General features: G+C 40.2%; 2 protein-coding genes and 1 long non-coding RNA gene across 3 annotated transcripts; all 3 read right to left on the bottom strand.

The window, feature by feature from the left end:
* Positions 1 to 1121: 1121 nt before the first annotated feature.
* LOC113011345 (uncharacterized) lies at positions 1122 to 4462 on the bottom strand. Its single transcript, XR_003270523.1, has 3 exons — positions 4425 to 4462; positions 4256 to 4339; positions 1122 to 1309 (listed from the first exon to the last, which is right to left on the bottom strand). It is a non-coding gene; the product is annotated as an uncharacterized LOC113011345 (long non-coding RNA).
* A 3052-nt stretch (positions 4463 to 7514) lies between these two features.
* LOC113010603 (matrix remodeling-associated protein 8-like) lies at positions 7515 to 10905 on the bottom strand. The gene is made up of 4 exons (XM_026149758.1): positions 10509 to 10905; positions 8966 to 9328; positions 8285 to 8644; positions 7515 to 8125 (listed from the first exon to the last, which is right to left on the bottom strand). Exons 1-4 carry the CDS (start codon positions 10576 to 10578, stop codon positions 7890 to 7892), a joined length of 1029 nt encoding a protein of 342 aa, XP_026005543.1. The 5' UTR covers positions 10579 to 10905; the 3' UTR covers positions 7515 to 7889.
* Positions 10906 to 11930: 1025 nt separating this feature from the next.
* On the bottom strand, positions 11931 to 15146 carry LOC113015158 (low affinity immunoglobulin gamma Fc region receptor II-like; the record flags this gene model as incomplete). The annotated part of the gene is made up of 5 exons (XM_026157090.1): positions 11931 to 11937; positions 12191 to 12275; positions 14288 to 14464; positions 14551 to 14796; positions 14876 to 15146. Coding segments are annotated over 5 exons (786 nt in total), but the record flags the coding sequence as incomplete, so codon positions are not given.
* Between the last annotated feature and the right edge of the window lie 4542 nt (positions 15147 to 19688).

The following is a 19688-nucleotide window of genomic DNA, read 5'->3' as shown; positions in this document are numbered from 1 at the left end:
ACATTTTATTGTATAAAACAATAAATAAAATACAAACAAAAACAAAAGTACATGACAAACACAGCAAATAAAAACCCACAAAAACATTCACACTAAGCTTTAAAACAATCACCAAACAGAGCAGAGGATTTAGCTCATCTTCATTAATTTAAATGACCTTGGTCTACATAACAACTTAACCCACATGGAAATAAAACAGGAATGTGGGCGAAAATTTTTAATAAAATTGTTGAGAAGAATAGGAAACAACTGTGACAGTAATTGTCACAGTTCCTGACTCTGTTTTTATTCTAAGTTCTGGTTCTGGAAGTTACGTGTTCAAGCCACAGTCGTAACTTTTTGGTTTATGTATCATGTTTATGTTTCCACGTCCTCATTTAGTTTTACATGTGTCTGTCTTTGGCTTCAGTCCTTCCTTTTGCCTCTTGTTCCTATGCATTCTTCCAGTTGTGTTGATTATAATTCCTTGGCTCCCCCTAGTGGGGAAACTGTGTACATTTGAATATAAGATTCACATCCTTGGATTAGATGGTTTTAACATTACTGAATCTGCTGTTCAAAAACGACGTGGTCGCTTTTGGCGCTTTCGTCTTTTTTTGTATTCTAGTAAAATCACAAAGCTAACAACAACAAGAAGTAGAACAAAAACTTGCAGAGCAACACCTCCAACCATCTTCCCTCTATCCTTTGTGTGTCCTCCTGTGTGACCTGCAGGTGAGAAACAGGTGTGAGGTGTCAGCTGTCAGGTAGGTGATGAGTGAAGAACAGAACAGAATCCATTTCCTCTTCAAACTGCTGTCAGACATTATCTACTGCACTCTGATCACATCACTCAGACCAGCTGCTTTCTACAAAGTCTCATCAACAACATCTTTAGAAACAAACATCAACAACCAGGAAGCAGCTTCACCTCTGATCACACACACACTCAACTCTACTCACTCACCTGGAGGATCAACAACATGAAGGTAGATGATGCTGATGGGTTCACCACCCAGATTAGCTCTCTTCCTGCGGTTCCCTCCCCTCACAAGGACACGACACTCGTATGTTCCAGTGTCATTAACCGTCACATCCTTCAGAATCAAAGACACGTCTCCATCCTTCATCTGTCTGTCTTGCAGATCCACCCGGTTCTTAAAAGATGGATGCTGGTTGCTTGGAATAACTTTTTCATCCCAGTGAAAAAGGACACGTTCTTGCTCTAGTTCAGGTTGGATCCACTCAACGCCTTTGATGGTTTTGTTGTTTGGAGCTTGACATGGTAGAGTGATGTCCTGTCCAGACTCAGCTGTGATGTTTTTCTGGTCTGAAAAAGGAAACAACACATAGCCGAGATGTTAAAGTAACTAAAACAGCGTCCAGTGAGACAGACACCAGAGCAGAGAGCTCAGGGGGCTGTACAAGGAACTGAAATTCATGAGTTAATGCACTGTTTTGAACTTAAAGTTCCAGTTTTCATTGGCACAGAGGTGGCTCTATTTTAATCCAACCATCCATCCATCCATTCGCTTCCGCTTATCCTTTTCAGGGTCGCGGGGGGCGCTGGAGCCTATCCCAGCTGTCATAGGGCGAAAGGCGGGGTACACCCTGGACAGGTCGCCAGTCTGTCGCAGGGCCAACACACAGGGACAGACAACCATTCACACTCACATTCACTCGCACATTCACACCTAGTGGCAATTTGGATTATCCAATTAACCTATCCCCACAATCTGCATGTCTTTGGACGGTGGGAGGAAGCCGGAGTACCCGGAGAGAACACACGCATATTTTAATCCAGTTCATTTCAATTTGATTTAATTTCATCTTTATAGCCAAAAATTCCAACAACAGTCACCTCATGGGACTTTATATTGTAAGTTAAAGATACTTTAATAATACAGAAACTCTAACAATCAGACGACCACCCTGTGAGCAAGCGCTTTGGCAACAGTGGGAAAGAAAAACTCCCTTTTAACTTGGGGAAACCTCTAGCAGAAGCAGGCTCAGGGAGGTGCGGCTAATTTGAGTTGAGGGGAGAAGGACAGGACAAAAGACATGCTACAGAAGAGAGCCAGAGATTAATAGTAACAAATGCTTAAATGCAGAGAGGTGTACAAACACATAGTAAATGAAGTAAGGAGATTGGAAAGAAAGTGAAAGGACTTCTTTGAGATTTTGAAGATGTTTGAGAAGAAGCTTCTCAGATGAGAGGGGAAACGTCTTCAAGAAACGCAAAGAGGTCCAGTCGCTTTTCTTTCTAAGCTCCTTAGATTACCATGACCTGGATGACTGAGATGCTTCATAGACATATTGAGTGAAGAAGAAACAATGAGTGATCCATAGGAAAGTTTTAAGCCTAATCTTAAAAGTAGAGATAGTGTCTGTCTCCTGAATCCAAACTGGAAGCTGGTTCCACAGAAGAGGGGCCTGAAAACTGAAGGCTCTCCCTCCCATTCTACTTTTAAATACTCTAGGAACAACAAGTAGGCCTGCAGAGCGAGAGCGAAGTGCTCTAATAGGGCTTTGGAGCGTGATGTCACGGGGGTGGGCGTGGAAAGGATTTTGGCCCGATCCGCCATTTTGGGGGTCTAAGTAAGGAGCGAAAGCATAGCCATGGTTCGTACTTGCTGTGCGGTCGGCTGCAATGTTCGATCTTATGACCGGCACGGGAATAAGTTTGGATTGTCTTTTTATGCTTTCCCAACCTGGAAGCAACATGAAGGAGCTCATGTATCGGATATTACCAAACGAAGGCGTCTAGCCTGGATAGCAGCCGTGAGACAAGCTGATATCCAGTTCTGTTACGTCTCCAGATATCAGTTGGTGTGCTCAAGACATTTTCATTCCGGTAAGTTCTAAATATGTTCACATCACACTTTATAGCTGAATAATATCATCGTTGGTGGTCTCGGAAGTTATAGAAATTGCGATCAAACATCGAATGGAGTGACTTGATTGGTTGATGTAAAGACAATAAATGAAATGAGACAGGAAGGACACAAATTGGCGTTAATAATTTGCCCGATTATCAATGTGTTAATTTGCATGTACTTTACAATTACGGGCATATAATATGATAACGATATTTTAGCAGTTCAATGATAAATGTATAACATTAATTATGGTGGGGGGTGGAAAATGGCTATTTCACTCGATGCACTCCAGCTGACTTACTTTGGTATGAATGACGACGTACTCAGAGTTTGGCGGCTTGAAAATAGCCAAATCTTGCACCCAGCTATTTGTAAATTGGATATGCGCCTCCAGTGACTTGTAATTACGAAACTGGTTCGCTGTGTAAGCACTTACTCCACAAACAAGATACGTGAAGATATCGGGGTAGGACAGTGGCGGTAAGTCGTCTGGGTCTTTACTCCACTGCCGTATTTCATATGGGTCCAGATTTGCGATGCACTCTATTTTTTTCAAGTACTGCTGCTTCGCCTCTGGACGCAATCGGTCTCTATACCGTCCGTTTTCTTTTTTAGCTGCTTTTAAGCGTGTTTCTTGTCGTCGTCGTTCCAACACAGTGTGTTTGTTTTGATTCGTAGACCCCGAAAATGGAGCTGCGCTCCCACAATGCATTGCGGCGTGACGTCAACTCCAAAGCCCTATAGGGTGATATGGTACAATGAGGTCTATAAGATGTGACACGGCATACCTTCTGTGACTAGACGAGGTTGGTATGTATGCAGTGGTATGTCACGGTATGGAAAAACAATCTCAGGTATGAGGAAATGAAAAAAAGAGGCCGCGAGAGTCAGATAAAAACCGAGTGTAGCAGGTAGAGTTTTTATTATCTATGTTCCTGGATCCTCATCTGCTGGTTAGAATGTTCTTGAAAAAAGACCTCAAATCATTTTTGATTTAGGTTTGATTCTATGTCCAGTTGAGCTCTGACTGGTCCTTAACCTTAGCTAAATAGAATAAAATAGAGGAGCTACTTTACTCATTATCAGTCAGAACATACACCAACTGATGTATTGTGATGACGCAGTACTAAAACAATATAATAAATCTAAACAAGAAAAAAGAACCAAAGATATTTGCATTATAAAAATGAGTCTTTTAACTGTGCACATAAACATAACAGTAAAACTGTACTGGATCTTAGAAACAAATATATTGAAAGCAATAGATACACAGCAACAAAACCCCATTCCAGATGTGTTTCACTGCCCTAATACAACATGATTTAGGAGAGTCCAGAAACAGAGGCTGTTTAAAACATGAGGGAATCCTGTTTGGTATAAAATGAGTTTAATCTCACCTGCAGAGACGAGTAGGAGGCAGACAGACAGTAAAGTCCAGCAGAGAGACACAGACGCTACAGCAGGCATTTCACACAGATGACCTAGAATGATGTGAATATTTCCAGAGATAAAAACCTCAGTAAACTACAACTTATCAAATAAAGTGAAAGGAACTGAGAGTTTTACCAGGTGTATGCGGGTGGGTGGATGCCTTCAGCTGCTCTCTATGAATGGATTCTGAGAAAGGTGGAGTCAGAGTGATGGAAGTGTTTCGGAGCTGAGCCCTGAGATCCTGTTTTTCAGCTTCTTCCTGGTATGCAGAGATTCCCCTGCATTCTTTGAATCTTTGAGTGACAGTTGAAGACAGAAGCATGACAGGCCATCAGTTTTTCATTGTAACCCTTACAGCTCACCTGGCTGTGACTCTCAGCACTTCTCAGTTTGTTATAATCTGTTTCGTGAAAGTTTGAACTGTTCCTTAAAATGATCAAGAAGTGTTTCAGCAACATGAGCAGGAGTCAGGGCCGGATCCAGTGTTGTGTTTGGGTGGGGAACTAGAAGTAAGAGCTGGGTGTGTTCCTTAATAAACAAAACCTGACCTAGAATAGAAGATTGGTGTGTCAAGATGTAGCAGCTGACTCATTACCTGCACATTTCTTGTTTACAACAGGAACACAGATACACACACAGGCTAATATTTACAACTCTGATTCATCAGAACAACGACAGAGTCACCACTGTACAGACATTTCTATTAAACATGCTGCTTTTTGCTGGGGTACTTTCACATTAAAAGCTCATTAATGAAGGAAGGTGAAAGATTTGTAATGTGAAAGTTCTGGAGTAAGTACTGAGTGTTGGCACTATAGTCAGTGAACTCAGTGAAGTGAGTTTAGGAAAGCCTTTGTGTAATCCTGTCATTGTGTGTTATGTAAACTGCACAGAAACTGTGTGTGTCACTTAGAAACTAACCAACACAAACAAACTAAGATGGCAGATTTTTCAACCTTTAGCTAATTGCTTGATTTAAATTAATTACATGATCACGATCTAGTTTTATGTGACTAAAAAGTCATAATTTTGACTTTTATTTCATAAAAAAAGAAAGTAACCACTTGAACATGTTAGCTTAGATTTATAATTTCATTATATTTGACAGTTGCACTAATTCCAGTCATGTGGTGTAACAGGAAGCAGAGTAAAACTATGGCTATCAGTTTAGAGATCGCTGTTTGGATGTTTGTATTTTAAATGCCCCTCCTCCACGGAGATTCACTCAGTAGTTTAACATGAACACAGAGAGCTGAGATGATTCGGTGTCTGACAAGCTTCAAAAACTCATCAGCTTGTGACTCAAACTGAGCCTGAAGATATTTTTTAAATCGTGTTTTCCTTTTTCCTGAGTCAGCACAAACCCCACACACTCTGTAAACTCCCACTGAGGCTAGTGATGCAGATTCACATTTAAAGTCTTCCGCCATCTGTTGGTAATCTTGGTGTATTACAGCAGAGCGACATATTTCTGCTACAAGAAACATGAAAGTTATTTTAAAATATCCATCCATCCATCCATTTTCAACCGCTTATCCGAGGCCGGGTCGCGGGGGCAGCAGCCTAAGCAAAGAGGCCCAGACCTCCCTCTCCCCAGCCACCTCCTCCAGCTTATCCGGGGGAATACCAAGGCGTTCCCAGGCCAGCCGAGAGATATAATCTCTCCAGCGTGTCCTGGGTCTTCCCCGGGGCCTCCTCCCGGTGGGACAATTTAAAATATATTCTATAATATTTTTAATGATCAGTTCACTGTGGAGTGACACTGATATGCATATTTTATTTTTATTGATCCTGATAATATTGTGCCACAAAGAATTTCTTTTTTCTTTTTCACCACTTAACATTTCATGGACAGATGGGAAAATACTAAACTTTAAAAACGGATACAGTCTTTTTTTAAATCAGAGTTTAGCAACAATCAGGCAACTCAACCCCCCTCATCTTTTCTGATTTTTTTTTACTAGTTTTTCATTTGGCTGGGGTCAGTGTCATTGCTGGTAGCACGAGTCTATACCTGGACCCTACACAGGTTGGCAGTTGGTTGTTGGTCAGTGATGGTCTGGCATATCCTGGATCCTGGGTTCCTCCTGGTGCACAATAATTCCCAGTGCTATGTGGCAAGAGTATGCAGGCAGTTCCTGAAGGCTGAAGAAATTGATGCCACTGACCGGTTCAAAATCCAATTGAACACCTTGGTGACATTAAATTTTCGGTCCACCTCAGATGGTCGAGGAGCTCAGTGATGCCTTATTCCAGGTCTCGGAGGAGACACCATCCATCATTAGCATGACCTGATGTTGTCAGGTAGACATACAAGCACATGGGAGCCATCCAAACTGAGCACCAGTATGAGTTACTGAAAAATGGACCAGCCTTCCACATAATCCTTTCACCTTGATGTTTGATGTTTCTTTAAGTTCAGTCTACTAGATAAGTTTCATTTCCATGAAACTATGTGGCATCCCTTTTAACACGCTACCCACTCCATATCATATACCTGTCTAGCATGAGCTTTGACGTCTGATCTATTTTTAAAGTGCTCCTTTAATTGTTTTAAGCAGTATTTTCATGCGGGAGTCCACAAAACAAGTTTGACAAAAAAAAACGGCAAAACACCTTTCTTTGTCTCTTACTCATCAACTGTAACCAGGCAGAAACAGATGTCAGATAAGATCCAGTAACTCTCTGATCTATCAGAACTGACCTAGTGGTTCAGGTTCACCTCCCCAAATACTTACTTTTTTTTTTTTTTTTTTACAGTGAACAGATTTTAATCCGACTGTGATGGAAATACTTGCATCATTTTTTTCTGCTTTAAACCTTGATCTCAAGATTGTAAACTGTAGGAATCTAAAGAATGTCTAACTGCCTAAGTGCCAGAAAGGTAACAGAGGTAGATTTTATCATTGGTGGGTTTTTCTTTTTTTCAATTTTCTTTCTTTTTGTTTCTTTGTTTTATTTTCACTGCAACTGAAAAGTGCTGACTTTGCCCCTTCATCCAGGTTCTTATCACAGGTTTTTTTTCTGTTCATGGTTTTGTGATCTGAAAGAAATGAGAGTAATAAATATATCACATAATATAATATATAAGTAATCCTAAATAAATAATTTTTTTACAATGAGTGACGAGTGTAGTTTTCATTGTGAGCCAGCATCTTCACAGACAGTCAAAAACCTCACAGCAGGACTTATGAAATCACACTCAACATTAGCACATGTTCACACTTTATTAATAATAAAATAACACAATCGATATAAACTGGGGAAAGGCACAAAAAAATGCATCAAAACTGATGAAGAAAGTTGATAAAACAGGTAACTTCACTACAGAAATGTTCTCATGATCTTCACAAACACAACTCTTTTCCTCCATAGAAAAACATTTAGGCGCTCCAAAGACATTTCCGTGTTCCCCAAAGGAAAACGATGAAAACTGTCATTTTAACTTATTATTATGATGGTTGATTTCTAACTATTTGCAGACTAGACGTATCCACTCCCAAACGCCACCAATCCGAACCAGAAAAACTCCAAAGATGGAAAAAACAAACTCAAGATAAGTTAGACATTTACAGCTGACTACTGTCTGCTGGATTCCCGTCACTGTGAACTCACATCTGTCTTGGAAGCATCTGTCTTTTTGCTACGAAAGGTGGGACGAGTGACACGAGTGGAGCGTTTCAGCTTGCTGCTCGTCTGGGAAGTGCTGTTTTTTTCTCCTTCTGTATTTTCTATCATTTTTATGTAGTATATTATAGTTGCAAAAAGAGCAATAGAAAGCACAATAACAACTGTTAGTCCAACAGCTCCATCCTCTCCGTGTCCTCCTGGCTGACCTGCAGGTGAGAAATAGGTGTGAGGTGTCAGGTATACACAAGCTTCACCTCTGATCACAGGCAACATCTTTTTATGCATTTTGAGTTATCAGTTCACAGCCAAACAACTCTGACAATAACTGAATGCGTCCAAAGCCAAAATGAATTCCACTGACATACCTGGTGAAATAACCTTTAGGTGGATGACGCTGATGGGCTCAGTCTTTAAAATGGCCAACTTTCTACCTTCTCTTACTTCATGGACGACACAACACTCATATGTTCCCCTATCAGCAGTCGTAACATCCTTCAGAATCAAAGACACGCCTCCATCCTTCATCTGTCTGTCCTGCAGATCCACCCGGTTCTTAAAAGATGGATGCTGGTAATATGGAACAAATTGTTTTTCCCAGTACCAAAGCACATATTGTGCCTTCAAGTCACGTCTGCTCCACTCTACACCTGGTATGAGGACAGTGTTTGGCGCTCGACATGTCAGAGTGACGTTCTGTCCAGACTCAGCTGTGATGTTTTTCTGGCCTGAAAGACAAAACAACACAGAGCAGAGAGGTTAAAGGTCTAACTGATCACTATAGCAGCCAAAAAAAAAATGTATCATGTTTATTTTTAACTAGTTCTTCAACATGTAGTCCTTTACCAACTTTGTCTAAGTTACTGTGGCCATCTAAGAAGAACATATGTTTGTCCACTTATGTTCTACAGGCTGCAGCCAGTAGGAAATACAAGGCACAAAGATCCAAGCTTTGGACCTCTGCTACATGTTTAACTCAAAAAACTTCAGACATCAACAACCAGGAAGCAGCTTCAACTCTACTAATAAACTAAACTCTACCAACTCACTTGGAGGAACAACAGTCAGGTAGGTGGTGCTGATGGGGTCACTATCCAGACTGGCTCTCTTCCTGCGGTTCGCTCCTCTCTGGACCACGTAACACTCGTATGCTCCCGAGTCATCAGTCGTCACATCCTTCAGAATCAGAGACATGTCTCCATCCTTCATCTGTCTGTCCTGCAGATCCACCCGGTTCTTAAAAGACGGATGCTGCTCTTCTGTATCAAGCTTATCGTCCCGGTAAAAAAGGACATATTCTTGCTCCAGGTCAGCTCTGCTCCACTCTGCAGCTATGATGGGGTTGCCGCTGTTTGGAGCTCGACATGGCAGAGTGACCGTCTGTCCCGGCACAGCTATGATGATTTTCTGGTCTGAAAGAGGAAACAACAGAGTGGTTAAAGAGATGCAAGTAAAACCAGTCACTACACAGTTGGGAGCTACTGCGAGATAAGTGAGCTTTTTACTGTAAATTGCTTCAGACAAACACAAGGGGCACATTCATTTAAATACATTTCTCTTCAATCAGGCTACCAACTAATATAATTCCCTTACCCATGTTGATCAGCCAATGGGATAGTTTTAGATTTGAAATCAGCTTTTAATGTTGTGTCATATTTCAAATATCAAGTTTCAGAGGAGGTCTACTATGCACTGGTGCACAGCACTAAGTGGTCAACCATCCATTTCTGTGTTTGGGGTCACATCCATTGTATGTGGAAGAAGAGTGAAATGATGAGTCCAACAACTCTCTTTTTTATGTGAAAAGTGAGTGCTCACTGGGCCTGATCAAGAAGAAAAGTTGATGACCTCCATCCAAATGGCCTAGCTTTGCAAGGGAATCCTAATGAATCTCGCTTGCAAAGGTAGGCAGTAAAGCTCAGAACAGCCATTTATGCTTCACTCAAACGACTGATAATGGAGCATTAATCTGGAATCTTGCAGCGAAGTCTACTAAATTCAAGTTTTACATTTTTAAATATCTGTTCTAGCTACTAATGCTGTTTGAAATTCAATGACAGTGACACTTTTCTGTGAATAGTGAAAGGTAAGGTCATGCAGTTAGTTCAAAAATAAAGATCTTTTTTGTCCCAATGAGAAGCTTTTATGAAAGATTATTTTTTTGCCAACTGATTACTGCACCCATCCTTGTGCTAATGACAGACTGCTGTGCAAGAACTGATTCAACCTGACTCGTTATGCTTGAAAAACACAAACTTGTGCAGATAAGCAGATATCAGATGTGCTCTGATGTGAACTTTGACATGACCTGTAGGTATGAGGAAACGAAGCAGGTGTAGCAGGAGGAGAGGACAAGCTCGGGTAAACAGAGTGTTAATGCTGTTAAACGACTCAACTCTCCTCCTGGAAGAAAGCCACATTTCTTTGTGAATCACAGTGTGAAACTGCTCTGGAGCAGGAACAGTCAGAATTAAGCTTTAACTCTTTAACTTTAGGCATATCTGGCAGGTCATACAGTTAAACACACTTTTTTAAACCATGAACAGAATTCTTAAAGAGGTATTATTTTATCAATCAGAAATTCAATCTCACCTGCAGAGACAAACAAGAGGCAGACAGACAGTAAAGTCAGGCAGAGAGATGCAGACGTTACAGCAGACATTGCTTCTTCATTTAAAGTGCGATAAATGTCCAAAAGATGGTGGTATTTTTCAAGAATCACAGAATCCCTGAGTTTAAAATCTGATAAATGAAGCTGAAAGTCTGTGAGTGTGATAGCAGGTATCTATGTTGTTTTTGTCATGGCCATCTGCTGTTTCTCCCTCCTCATTTCTGCCTCTGTCTCTCTCTGCAGGTGAAGAAGAGATTGAGGTTGTCTGGTTCCCTTGTTTGGCCCTGCCCAGAGGCGGAGTCTCTCCTGTTGACCTTGTTACCTGTTTGCCTTAAATTCTTTACTGCAGCGGATTTAAAGACCAGCTTTCGCCTTGTGTCCCCCTCTAGTACTTTGGCATTGCAATGGATACTTCTCCTCTTTCACTTCTACACTAAGAGAAAAAATAGTGATAACCATGTTGAGTTTTATCTCTCCTGATTAATTTTTCTGTGGTTTTACTTTTGCCAGTGTCCTCCATTATCCAGCATGGCATGCCGTTTTCCCTTTTTCATCAGCTTTTGACCTTTATGTCCTTGCGTACTGGAAAATGCATCGAAGGACCAATTTAAAATGTGGCATATTTAAGTTTCTGAAACTCTTCTTTAGCGTGTGAGTAAAATGTAACCATAATACAAAGTAGGTTGATGTTGCCTGCTTGATGTTTGGCTGTTAAACTGCTGTCATTTATAAAGCAGCTGCTCTGCTGTAAAACTTAGATTAACCAGCAGATGGCAGCAGAATTTAAAAGTTATTAGTAATTCCAAAGTTCAATGGTGAGCGGTTTAACAGGAGATTGGTGGTTCAGGAGATGTGGTCGAAAAATAAGTCGGTTCTGATTCACATGAATTCACAAATTTAGTCTGGTGTGGTTTGATGTTTATTTAAGTTTCCGTTTTAAATCTTTTTAGACTCACAGAAACACACGAGGAAAACACGCAAGACGAACACTCAAAGCACTTTCGCTTTCTATTGCAAGTCTCATTCACACATACATTATTGCAAGGATAAATATTGTAATATTCACAGACACACTCATATGCATGCATTGGGGGAAGCTCAAAGTTCAGTATCCTGCCCAAGAATCACCTGACAAACTACCAATCAAATTACCATCTGAACCACAGTCACCAGAACATTTTAACATTTACTGTTCACATTTTAAATTTTAGAGAAAATTCACATAAAAGATAAGATAAAATAATGTATACAAGTTAAATAAAAACATATTAAAAATATATATTGTTAACTTGTGGATCTCTGGTTTGAAGTGCTGGGGAGACCAACTAGAGACCAGCAGCTGGACGTCAGTGGTTGTACTGGTGGACTACTTCAGTGAAGAGTAGACAACGTCTGGCTCTGGTTTAAAGTCTGAACACAAACACACACAGTTCAAACAACAGAAAACATGATTAAAAGCTTTGTAGTTCAATCAAGACCTCGGTTGCTCTCTTATTTACACTCTTACTTACATTATTTACAATCTCCACCTCTCTGCATCACACACAGTCCCAGTTCAGACTGAGCTCGAGATATGATGCAATTATATTAGCTTAGCTTAGCATGATGGTGAGCCGGGGGAGCAGCTAGCTTGTTTAAAGTTAAAGTTAAAGAGCGGCTGTACCTGGTCCTCCTGGCTCTGATGGCTGTTCGTCCATTACTCATATCTTGAGTTTTCACTGCGGAGTAGACTGCAGCTGAGTAACTCTCTGCAAAATAAAAAACCTTTGACATTGTACAAAATCTGTATGACTGTCATATTATTGCAAAGATTGTGCAACATTATGAATAAAACCAATGTAGAGATTGAGCAATAGGTTTTATAAACTGCAGCTTCACACGCTTTTCTTATCTTAACATCTCTGCTATGAAACTGACCACATAAATCTGAAGGATGTTTCTGTGAAAGAGAAAAGAGGACAACCACAAAGCTGCAAACATCTGCTTTTAGTGCACACTGATGCACTTCACCACAGAGCAAAGACCTTCACAACATCAACGCTATTACTGGCCAAACCAAGAGACACTGTGTTGAGAAGTTTCACTATCTTCAGACTACTGTAAACTAGAATCATCAGCAGGATGACTGTATCTGGTCAACATGCCATAAAGAACAAGATAATTATAAACTTTATTATAGCCAGATTCTGATTTTCATTTTCAAGAATTAGAAAGACTGGATTTAAAATGTTAGCATCATAAAACTATAAAAAGACGTCCTTGATGAAATTATTCACTTTGAATTCATGATGGTCTGTGAGCAGAGTTTAAAGAAATCATTTTCCAGATGACGTCTCCATGTTCCTTCCTGTTTTTAAAATGAACAGCCCTGTGCTGAAACACCTGCAGCTGAAGTGTTTTCTTTCTATCAGAAACAGGATGCTGGACGACTGCAGAGATGTTAGCTTCAGTTAACCACAGACCACAAACACACAGTCCAGCTCACAGTGAACAACAGTAAGTACAGTGTGAGACTTTAGTCAAAGGAGCTTGCAAAGAAAAGTGTCTGGACTTCTTTAAGTTGCTTGCCCAGGATGTCAGTGGGCCATCCTGGGCCATCTGACCTCAGGAATTTGCATGATAAATTCAAATTCTGTCCCACCTTATTTTGCATGATAAGGTGGGGCCAGGTTTCACAATGAGCCGAAACTCTGGCTGATTGGGACCCACACCCATTTTCACACCTTGGCTCAGGCGATTAGAGGATCATCAGGGGGTCCTTTTGTCCCTCTTAGGGGGGACACTCCCACTAGGTTTAAATCTGGGACTCTCCACCATTTGACCGTCTTCAAGTAACTTAAAGAAGTCCAGACACTTTTCTTTGCAAACTCCTTTGACTACGACGACCTGGATGACTGAGAACCTTCACAGACAGTGTGAGACTTTACAGACAGACGGTTATATTTGACAAAACTGATCAAATTTTACATAAAGAAATAAAATTCATTTATAATCTATAAACATAAACGATTTATTGTGAAAGCATCAAATCATAAAAATCTTTATTTTACTGTTCAACAATCCACAATTTTACACAAACTGAAATAAAAAAATACATGATCACACATAATCCAGAATGTCCTCTTAACCCAACACATCATAATGACAGGCAAGTGTTCATGAACCTATATCTGATTTTATTTTCATATTAAACTAACTTTTAGATTTAAATCTGAGGAGGAAAATGTTTGCTTACCCACATTGTTACATGTTTGCAGTTCCCTGACTATCTTCACTCCTACTTTCAAAACATTATCTCAGATTGTAAGGCTGCATTAAAGCCTTTCTAAAAGCAAATCTAACCACTCGGTGTCCTGCCTGGCAACGCATCTAAACAGATATTTGGGAAGTTTTATTGAAATCTACGGCAAATAGATAGAAAATGTCATTTAAGCTGTGAAGTCTGCACATGAAAGAATGTGTGTGAAAAATCAAAAGATAAAATCTGCGTAAAAATTTGTTATGATGAAAAAAAGAGCCCACTACCTTGGATTTCTCTGATTGGCTCTTGTTGATTTTTTGATATGTTGATTATACTGCACATGATGTCAGTGATGACTTCATCTTCTCCAGCTTTGTCTTGTTCTGCTAAGATGATCCATTAGATTAACTATCTAAACAGAGATTACATGTTAGAACGTTTCACTGTGATCATAGTGAATGTGAAATTTATTCTACTGAACAAACTCAGACATGAAAGATCAGGAAGTCTGAGTCTCACCTTCAGGTTTCCTGTGAACACATCGTCTCACCAGCAGAACCAGTAACACCAGTAGAACCCCAACACACACTGATCCAACATATGACAACACAGAGAGAGCAGGAGGAGAGAGTGATGGTGGAGGTGTGGATGTAGGTGGAGGTGTGGATGTAGGTGGAGGTGTGGTGGTGTGCTTCTCTAAAATAAAGCAAACACAGTCATTAAGTTGTCGTCACATTGTGAATGTTGAAAGCTGCAGAAACACAGACAGGTGAGTGTGTCACCTGTGACAGTGATCCAGCTGGATGGAGACTCTCCATGGCCGCTGATGTCACACTTGTAGAGGCCTTCATCAGACCTGGAAACATGCTGGATGGTCATGTGACCTGTAGGCTGCTTCCTGATGAGGGAGCCATCTTTATAGAAAGCAGCTGGGAGGTTGGAGGGAGTGGTCTTTGTTTTACAGAGCAGAGTGACGTCATCTCCCTCCATCACAGGGAGGACAGGACTCTGCAGGATCACTGATCCACCTCAACACAGAGACAAACTACAGCATTTCATCCATTTACACACAGCTTCATCAACACTAACTCCACACACTCAGCTTACCAGTGACTGTCAGGTTAACCATGTTACTGATGGGACCCTCTCTGGACTCACACCAGTAAACTCCACTTTCTAATGAGTAGATGTGACTGATGTTACAGGAAGAACCAGCTGGTGTTCCCCATTCCTCACACTCAGCTCTGTTGTCTGTTGCTGTGTTTCTCCTCAGAGTCCATCCAGCAGAGCTGTCGTCCTCCTCACAGCTCAGAGACACAAAATCTCTTTCAAAGAACTGAGAGCTGCTGGGACTCACAGTCAGACGAGCTGTGAGGGTTAAAGTGAAAAACGATTAGATTTTATTTTTTTCTTCAGTTTTATATGTGAGCTCCATTGTGGAACATGAACCCAATCAGGTCATATCTGTGAGCATTTCTCAGGTTTAAACTGTGACAGAAGAAGGTTACTGACCTTGGTTTGTTGTGCAGCTCAGCAGTGAGATCAGAACTAAAGAGAAATGACACTCAGGTTGATTTGAGCTGAAGATAAAGAACAACTCCACACAAACAGCTGACAAACACAGATAATACACTCTTCTGGGTCTAGGGGTCTCAAAAAAACTAAACGTAGAATCTATCTTGACTAATTCAAACAGAATGAACACTGGAACCAATTCCAATAACACATGTCCTGGCACTTTGTCTCTAAATTTGGGCCAATTGTTTAGAAAGATTTGTGTCACATTCAGACCTAAAATCAGCAGTTAACCAAACATCACAACTGACTCGAACCACTGCACCACTGTGACGTGTGTACTGTTAGATATGATTTAAAAAATAAGTTCTCACCACTTTTTCAGCAAATGTGCTGTTGTGCCACTTTAGAATATAATTTACAGATCTTTATATATTGTTTTTGTTAATAATTGAATAGAACAAAAAGTTTTGTTGGTGAATTTGATTTGATTGTTAAACACTCAAAGCAGTTCACACAGGTCGGACTAATTATGTTGACTCTAAGATTATATTTTAAAAAACAACACTTAAAGTTATTGTTTTGATAGTGTGCATTGAATGTTCTAAGTATATATAAAACACTACTTTTACACAGTAAAGTCATGTGTCCACTGTGCAGCTGTGTTGATATAATGAGTGAATGATTTGATCTTTTCACTGCCTGCTGTGTTTCCTCGACTCCTGAGCAAAGATAAAGAGTCAGTTCAGACCTGCAGTTGGTCCTCGTGGTGTTTGAACTTGAATTCAGCCTGATTTGTTTTTCATGTCTTCTCCTCCATCATCAGTTATCAGGAGAGCAGACAGTCAAAGTACAAGAATTCAAACAAACACAGAGATTCTACTTACAGAGCAGACACAGCACAGATGTTTCCTTCATCGTCCTTCTCACTCATTTGAGCTTTTTTTCACTTCTGTCACTGACACCAAGTAAAGCCCGCCCTCTTCCTCTGAGTCTGTGTTTTTTCTGTTGGTACAAAGGCGGTGGTGGGTAACTCGCTTTTTTACTTGTGTACAGATGCCTATGCTAAATTATATTAAAATATAAACTCAATGTCAGTGTCAAAGATTCCCTCAGTCTGGTGTTGATGAGCTGTGATTTCGTTAATGAACAAATTCAAATAACCGTTAAGTGGTTCATTCAATTTTATAATGTGTTAGTGGTTAAAGCTTTCTTTTGGGTGTCATGTTTTTAGTATTTTTGGTTGTGAAGCACTTTTTAATATTTCCCTTTAAAGGGACTGTATAAATAAAATCTTGCTTACCTCACTGATGAGTATGATGTGAAACACAGGAATCGAACGAGGGACGCTGCTGTTATGGAGCTGAACTGGAACCATTCAGACACTGAGGCCCTCTGAACACATTTTAATTACAGCTGTGCAGAGACACACTGATGACTGACTGGAACACTATGATTCACAGATTGTTGAAATGCTACCCTTCAATGTTGCCACTTGAGCGAGATATTTGACTTTAAATCTTGACATGGATACAAGCAGATCATCAGTGAGAGTCACTTAATATTAAAATTAGTACCATCCATTCGCTTCCGCTTATCCTTTCCAGGGTCGCGGGGGGCGCTGGAGCCTATCCCAGCTGTCATAGGGCGAGAGGCGGGGTACACCCTGGACAGGTCGCCAGTCTGTCGCAGAGCCAACACACAGGGACAGACAACCATTCACACTCACATTCATTCGCACATTCACACCTAGTGACAATTTGGATTATCCAATTAACCTATCCCCACAAGCTGCATGTCTTTGGACGGTGGGAGGAAGCCGGAGTACCCGGAGGGAACCCACGCAAACACGGGGAGAACATGCAAACTCCACACAGAAAGACCCCGGCCTGATGTTGGAATTGAACTCAGGACCTTCTTGCTGTGCGGCAACAGTGCTAACCACCGGTCCACCGTGTTAAATTAGTACCATCAGCGTTAATCTTATTAAAAGGACGTTAATATCATAACCGTATTACAGTTTTTCTCAGTCGCTTTGGTGCGTTTCTCAGATCAGAATTGAAATTCTCATAACTATTAGTTCAACCTCCACAACACTCAGTCATTTGTGCACATCATAGTAGCAATTTCTCCTCTCTCTGAACAAACTGCAAATGATTTTGGACATGAATCAGTTGCTTCCATACATTTCCCTGCTGCTTTCTGACATTTCCATTTGCTTATGTCATGTCAGTCAAAAGTAATCATACCTATGGATGCTGAATAGTCATTCCCAATAAAACTAATAGTCATACATCCATTGCTTAAGTCATCACACACAAAATTGTTGAACTAGTTATCACATGCCAAATATTGGCCATCTGTCAAGCAAATCCTATACCTTTCTGTATCATTGTTCCTGGAAATGTCTCCGAAATTGAACAATTGATCTCAGGTGAATTACAGCTGTCACTCATGAGGAGGCTCTACCAAATGGGTGATTTTATGTTTACATGTATTCTACAGTGAACAAGTGACTGTAGCATATTTTTCTTTTGCACAATTCTGTAGGATTACAAACACTTCTACACAATGGAAATGTGAAACGTACGTATTCAGTGTCTCAGTTACTCCCAAGACTCCCATAACATCTACAGTGACTTTACTGCACATTTCAGATGGCTGTACAGGTAGGCCATAGTGCTGTTGTCAGCATTTTCAGGTGTCACCAATTGTTTTTGCAATGGGAAACACTGAAATTATAAACTGTCATAGTGGAAACATGACAATGCCATTTGACTATCTTGTTCATAAAGATGGTGTCAAGACTTTTCATTTTGATGGCACTGACAGTTTCATTGACATGGATACTTGCTTTTGAGGTATGGATAATCAATTCTGTGCATGTGATGTGCTTTTGCAGGCTATCCACTAGGTTTTGCAGTTTGCACTAATTGTTTTGGGAAATGCACTAACTGCTGTGCAAATGTTAATGGTGTTCTGAGAAACGCACCAAAGCGACTGAGAAAAACTGTAACGCAGCAAATCTCAGTTAGCTAGCTATCACGGATCGCCCTGCGCATGGGGCTTGTTGTATTACCTCTTTATTTCCCTTTAACTTATCTCATAATTGTAAGGTAAATAGATTTGTGGGTTAAATAGCAGAGTTGAGTATGTGGGTTGAAACCATCACAAAATTGTCAAATTTTCTCTGGCACAATGTATTGTTACAATCAAAATATAACTGATCAAACACAAATTTCCTTATTCTTTGTGACTTTTTAGGAGTTTATATGTCTATAGTGGTCCTGAAACAGGCTGTGGGCAGTCTTTGTTTAAGGGCTTCCTCATCAGGTTGTGATAAATATTTTTTGGAAATATTTTAATAACTCACACATCCTTGCATTGATATGTTGGCAACACCGAGATTTATACCTCCAGATGAGTCCAGGTGACCTTATAACCCAGGCTTCTGTTTAAACATCCTCACTGTTCTTAAATGTTGGACATCATGACATTTTCATGGCTCAGTGCTTTAAAATAAGAGAACCTGTTGTTCGGTCCCATGATCATCTGACTCATCATTTGACTCTTTGTACACAAAGGTTTCGCCTGATGGCATCTCTGTTCAGTTTGCCCTTTGCTTTGAACTTTACACATATAAAAATCACACAGTCTCATCCTTTACAGATGGCTTTAGTTGGATTCTCAATTTCAATCATCTTTTGCATAAGACCTGTTTCCACAGAGTTTCAGTTCTTTTGTAATTTGGCGTATCGCAGTGTCAAAGAGATTTAGATCCCTAATTGCATTTTATGTATACTGGTATATCATAGTACGCCAAAGCTGGAAGAGAAGAAAATTTGTAACTATTGGAAGGATATTTAAATTCATGACTGCACTTTCAGACTAAAGATATGAACATTAATACCTATGTTTTATCGTCTTTCAAAGAGTAATATTTCTACATTATCGAAGCAAGAAGAAACAATATAGAGCAACCTCATTACATGAGTTTGTGATGCAGTTTTTGCGAGCACTGTTGCATTAAGCCTACAAAGTTCTGGGTTCTAACTTCCTTCAGCTGCTATTATGGGATTGTGTGTTCTCCCACAGTTTAAAAAGATATGCTGTGTGGAAATTAACTGAAAATCTTCCACAGTTTTTACATGAAAAGCTGACATCAATAACACTGTATTATTCATATTAATGTTTTCAACTGGTGGATGTTAAGAGGTTATATTGCTGGCATTTACAAAGCAGCTGCCCTGCTGTAATGCTCAGTGTTGCCAGTAGGTAGAAGCAGACTTGAACTCTGAGTCATGTCCCTTTGTAAATTCACTGAGAAGTTTGAAAGGAGGAGCTCTGTGCTGTGATCCAGAACGAAGTCCAGCCTGGGTCATATAGGTTTGAAGGTTTTCATACA

The sequence above is a fragment of the Astatotilapia calliptera genome, chromosome 3, assembly GCF_900246225.1.
Source record: "Astatotilapia calliptera chromosome 3, fAstCal1.2, whole genome shotgun sequence".
Classification (NCBI taxonomy): Eukaryota; Metazoa; Chordata; class Actinopteri; order Cichliformes; family Cichlidae; genus Astatotilapia; species Astatotilapia calliptera.
The sequence above is the reverse complement of the archived record's forward strand: the minus strand, read 5'-3'. Positions and strand labels throughout refer to the sequence as shown.

What these genes read in the sequence shown, in the direction of transcription:
- LOC113010603 (XM_026149758.1), bottom strand. Translation starts at nt 10,578, where the DNA reads ATGTCTGCTGTAACGTCTGCATCTCTCTGCCTGACTTTACTGTCTGTC. An exon ending in CCTGACTGTTGTTCCTCCAA is followed by an intron (nt 8,645 to 8,965) that starts GTGAGTTGGTAG and finishes TTTGTCTTTCAG; the next exon opens with GCCAGAAAAACATCACAGCT. An exon ending in CCTAAAGGTTATTTCACCAG is followed by an intron (nt 8,126 to 8,284) that starts GTATGTCAGTGG and finishes TCTCACCTGCAG; the next exon opens with GTCAGCCAGGAGGACACGGA.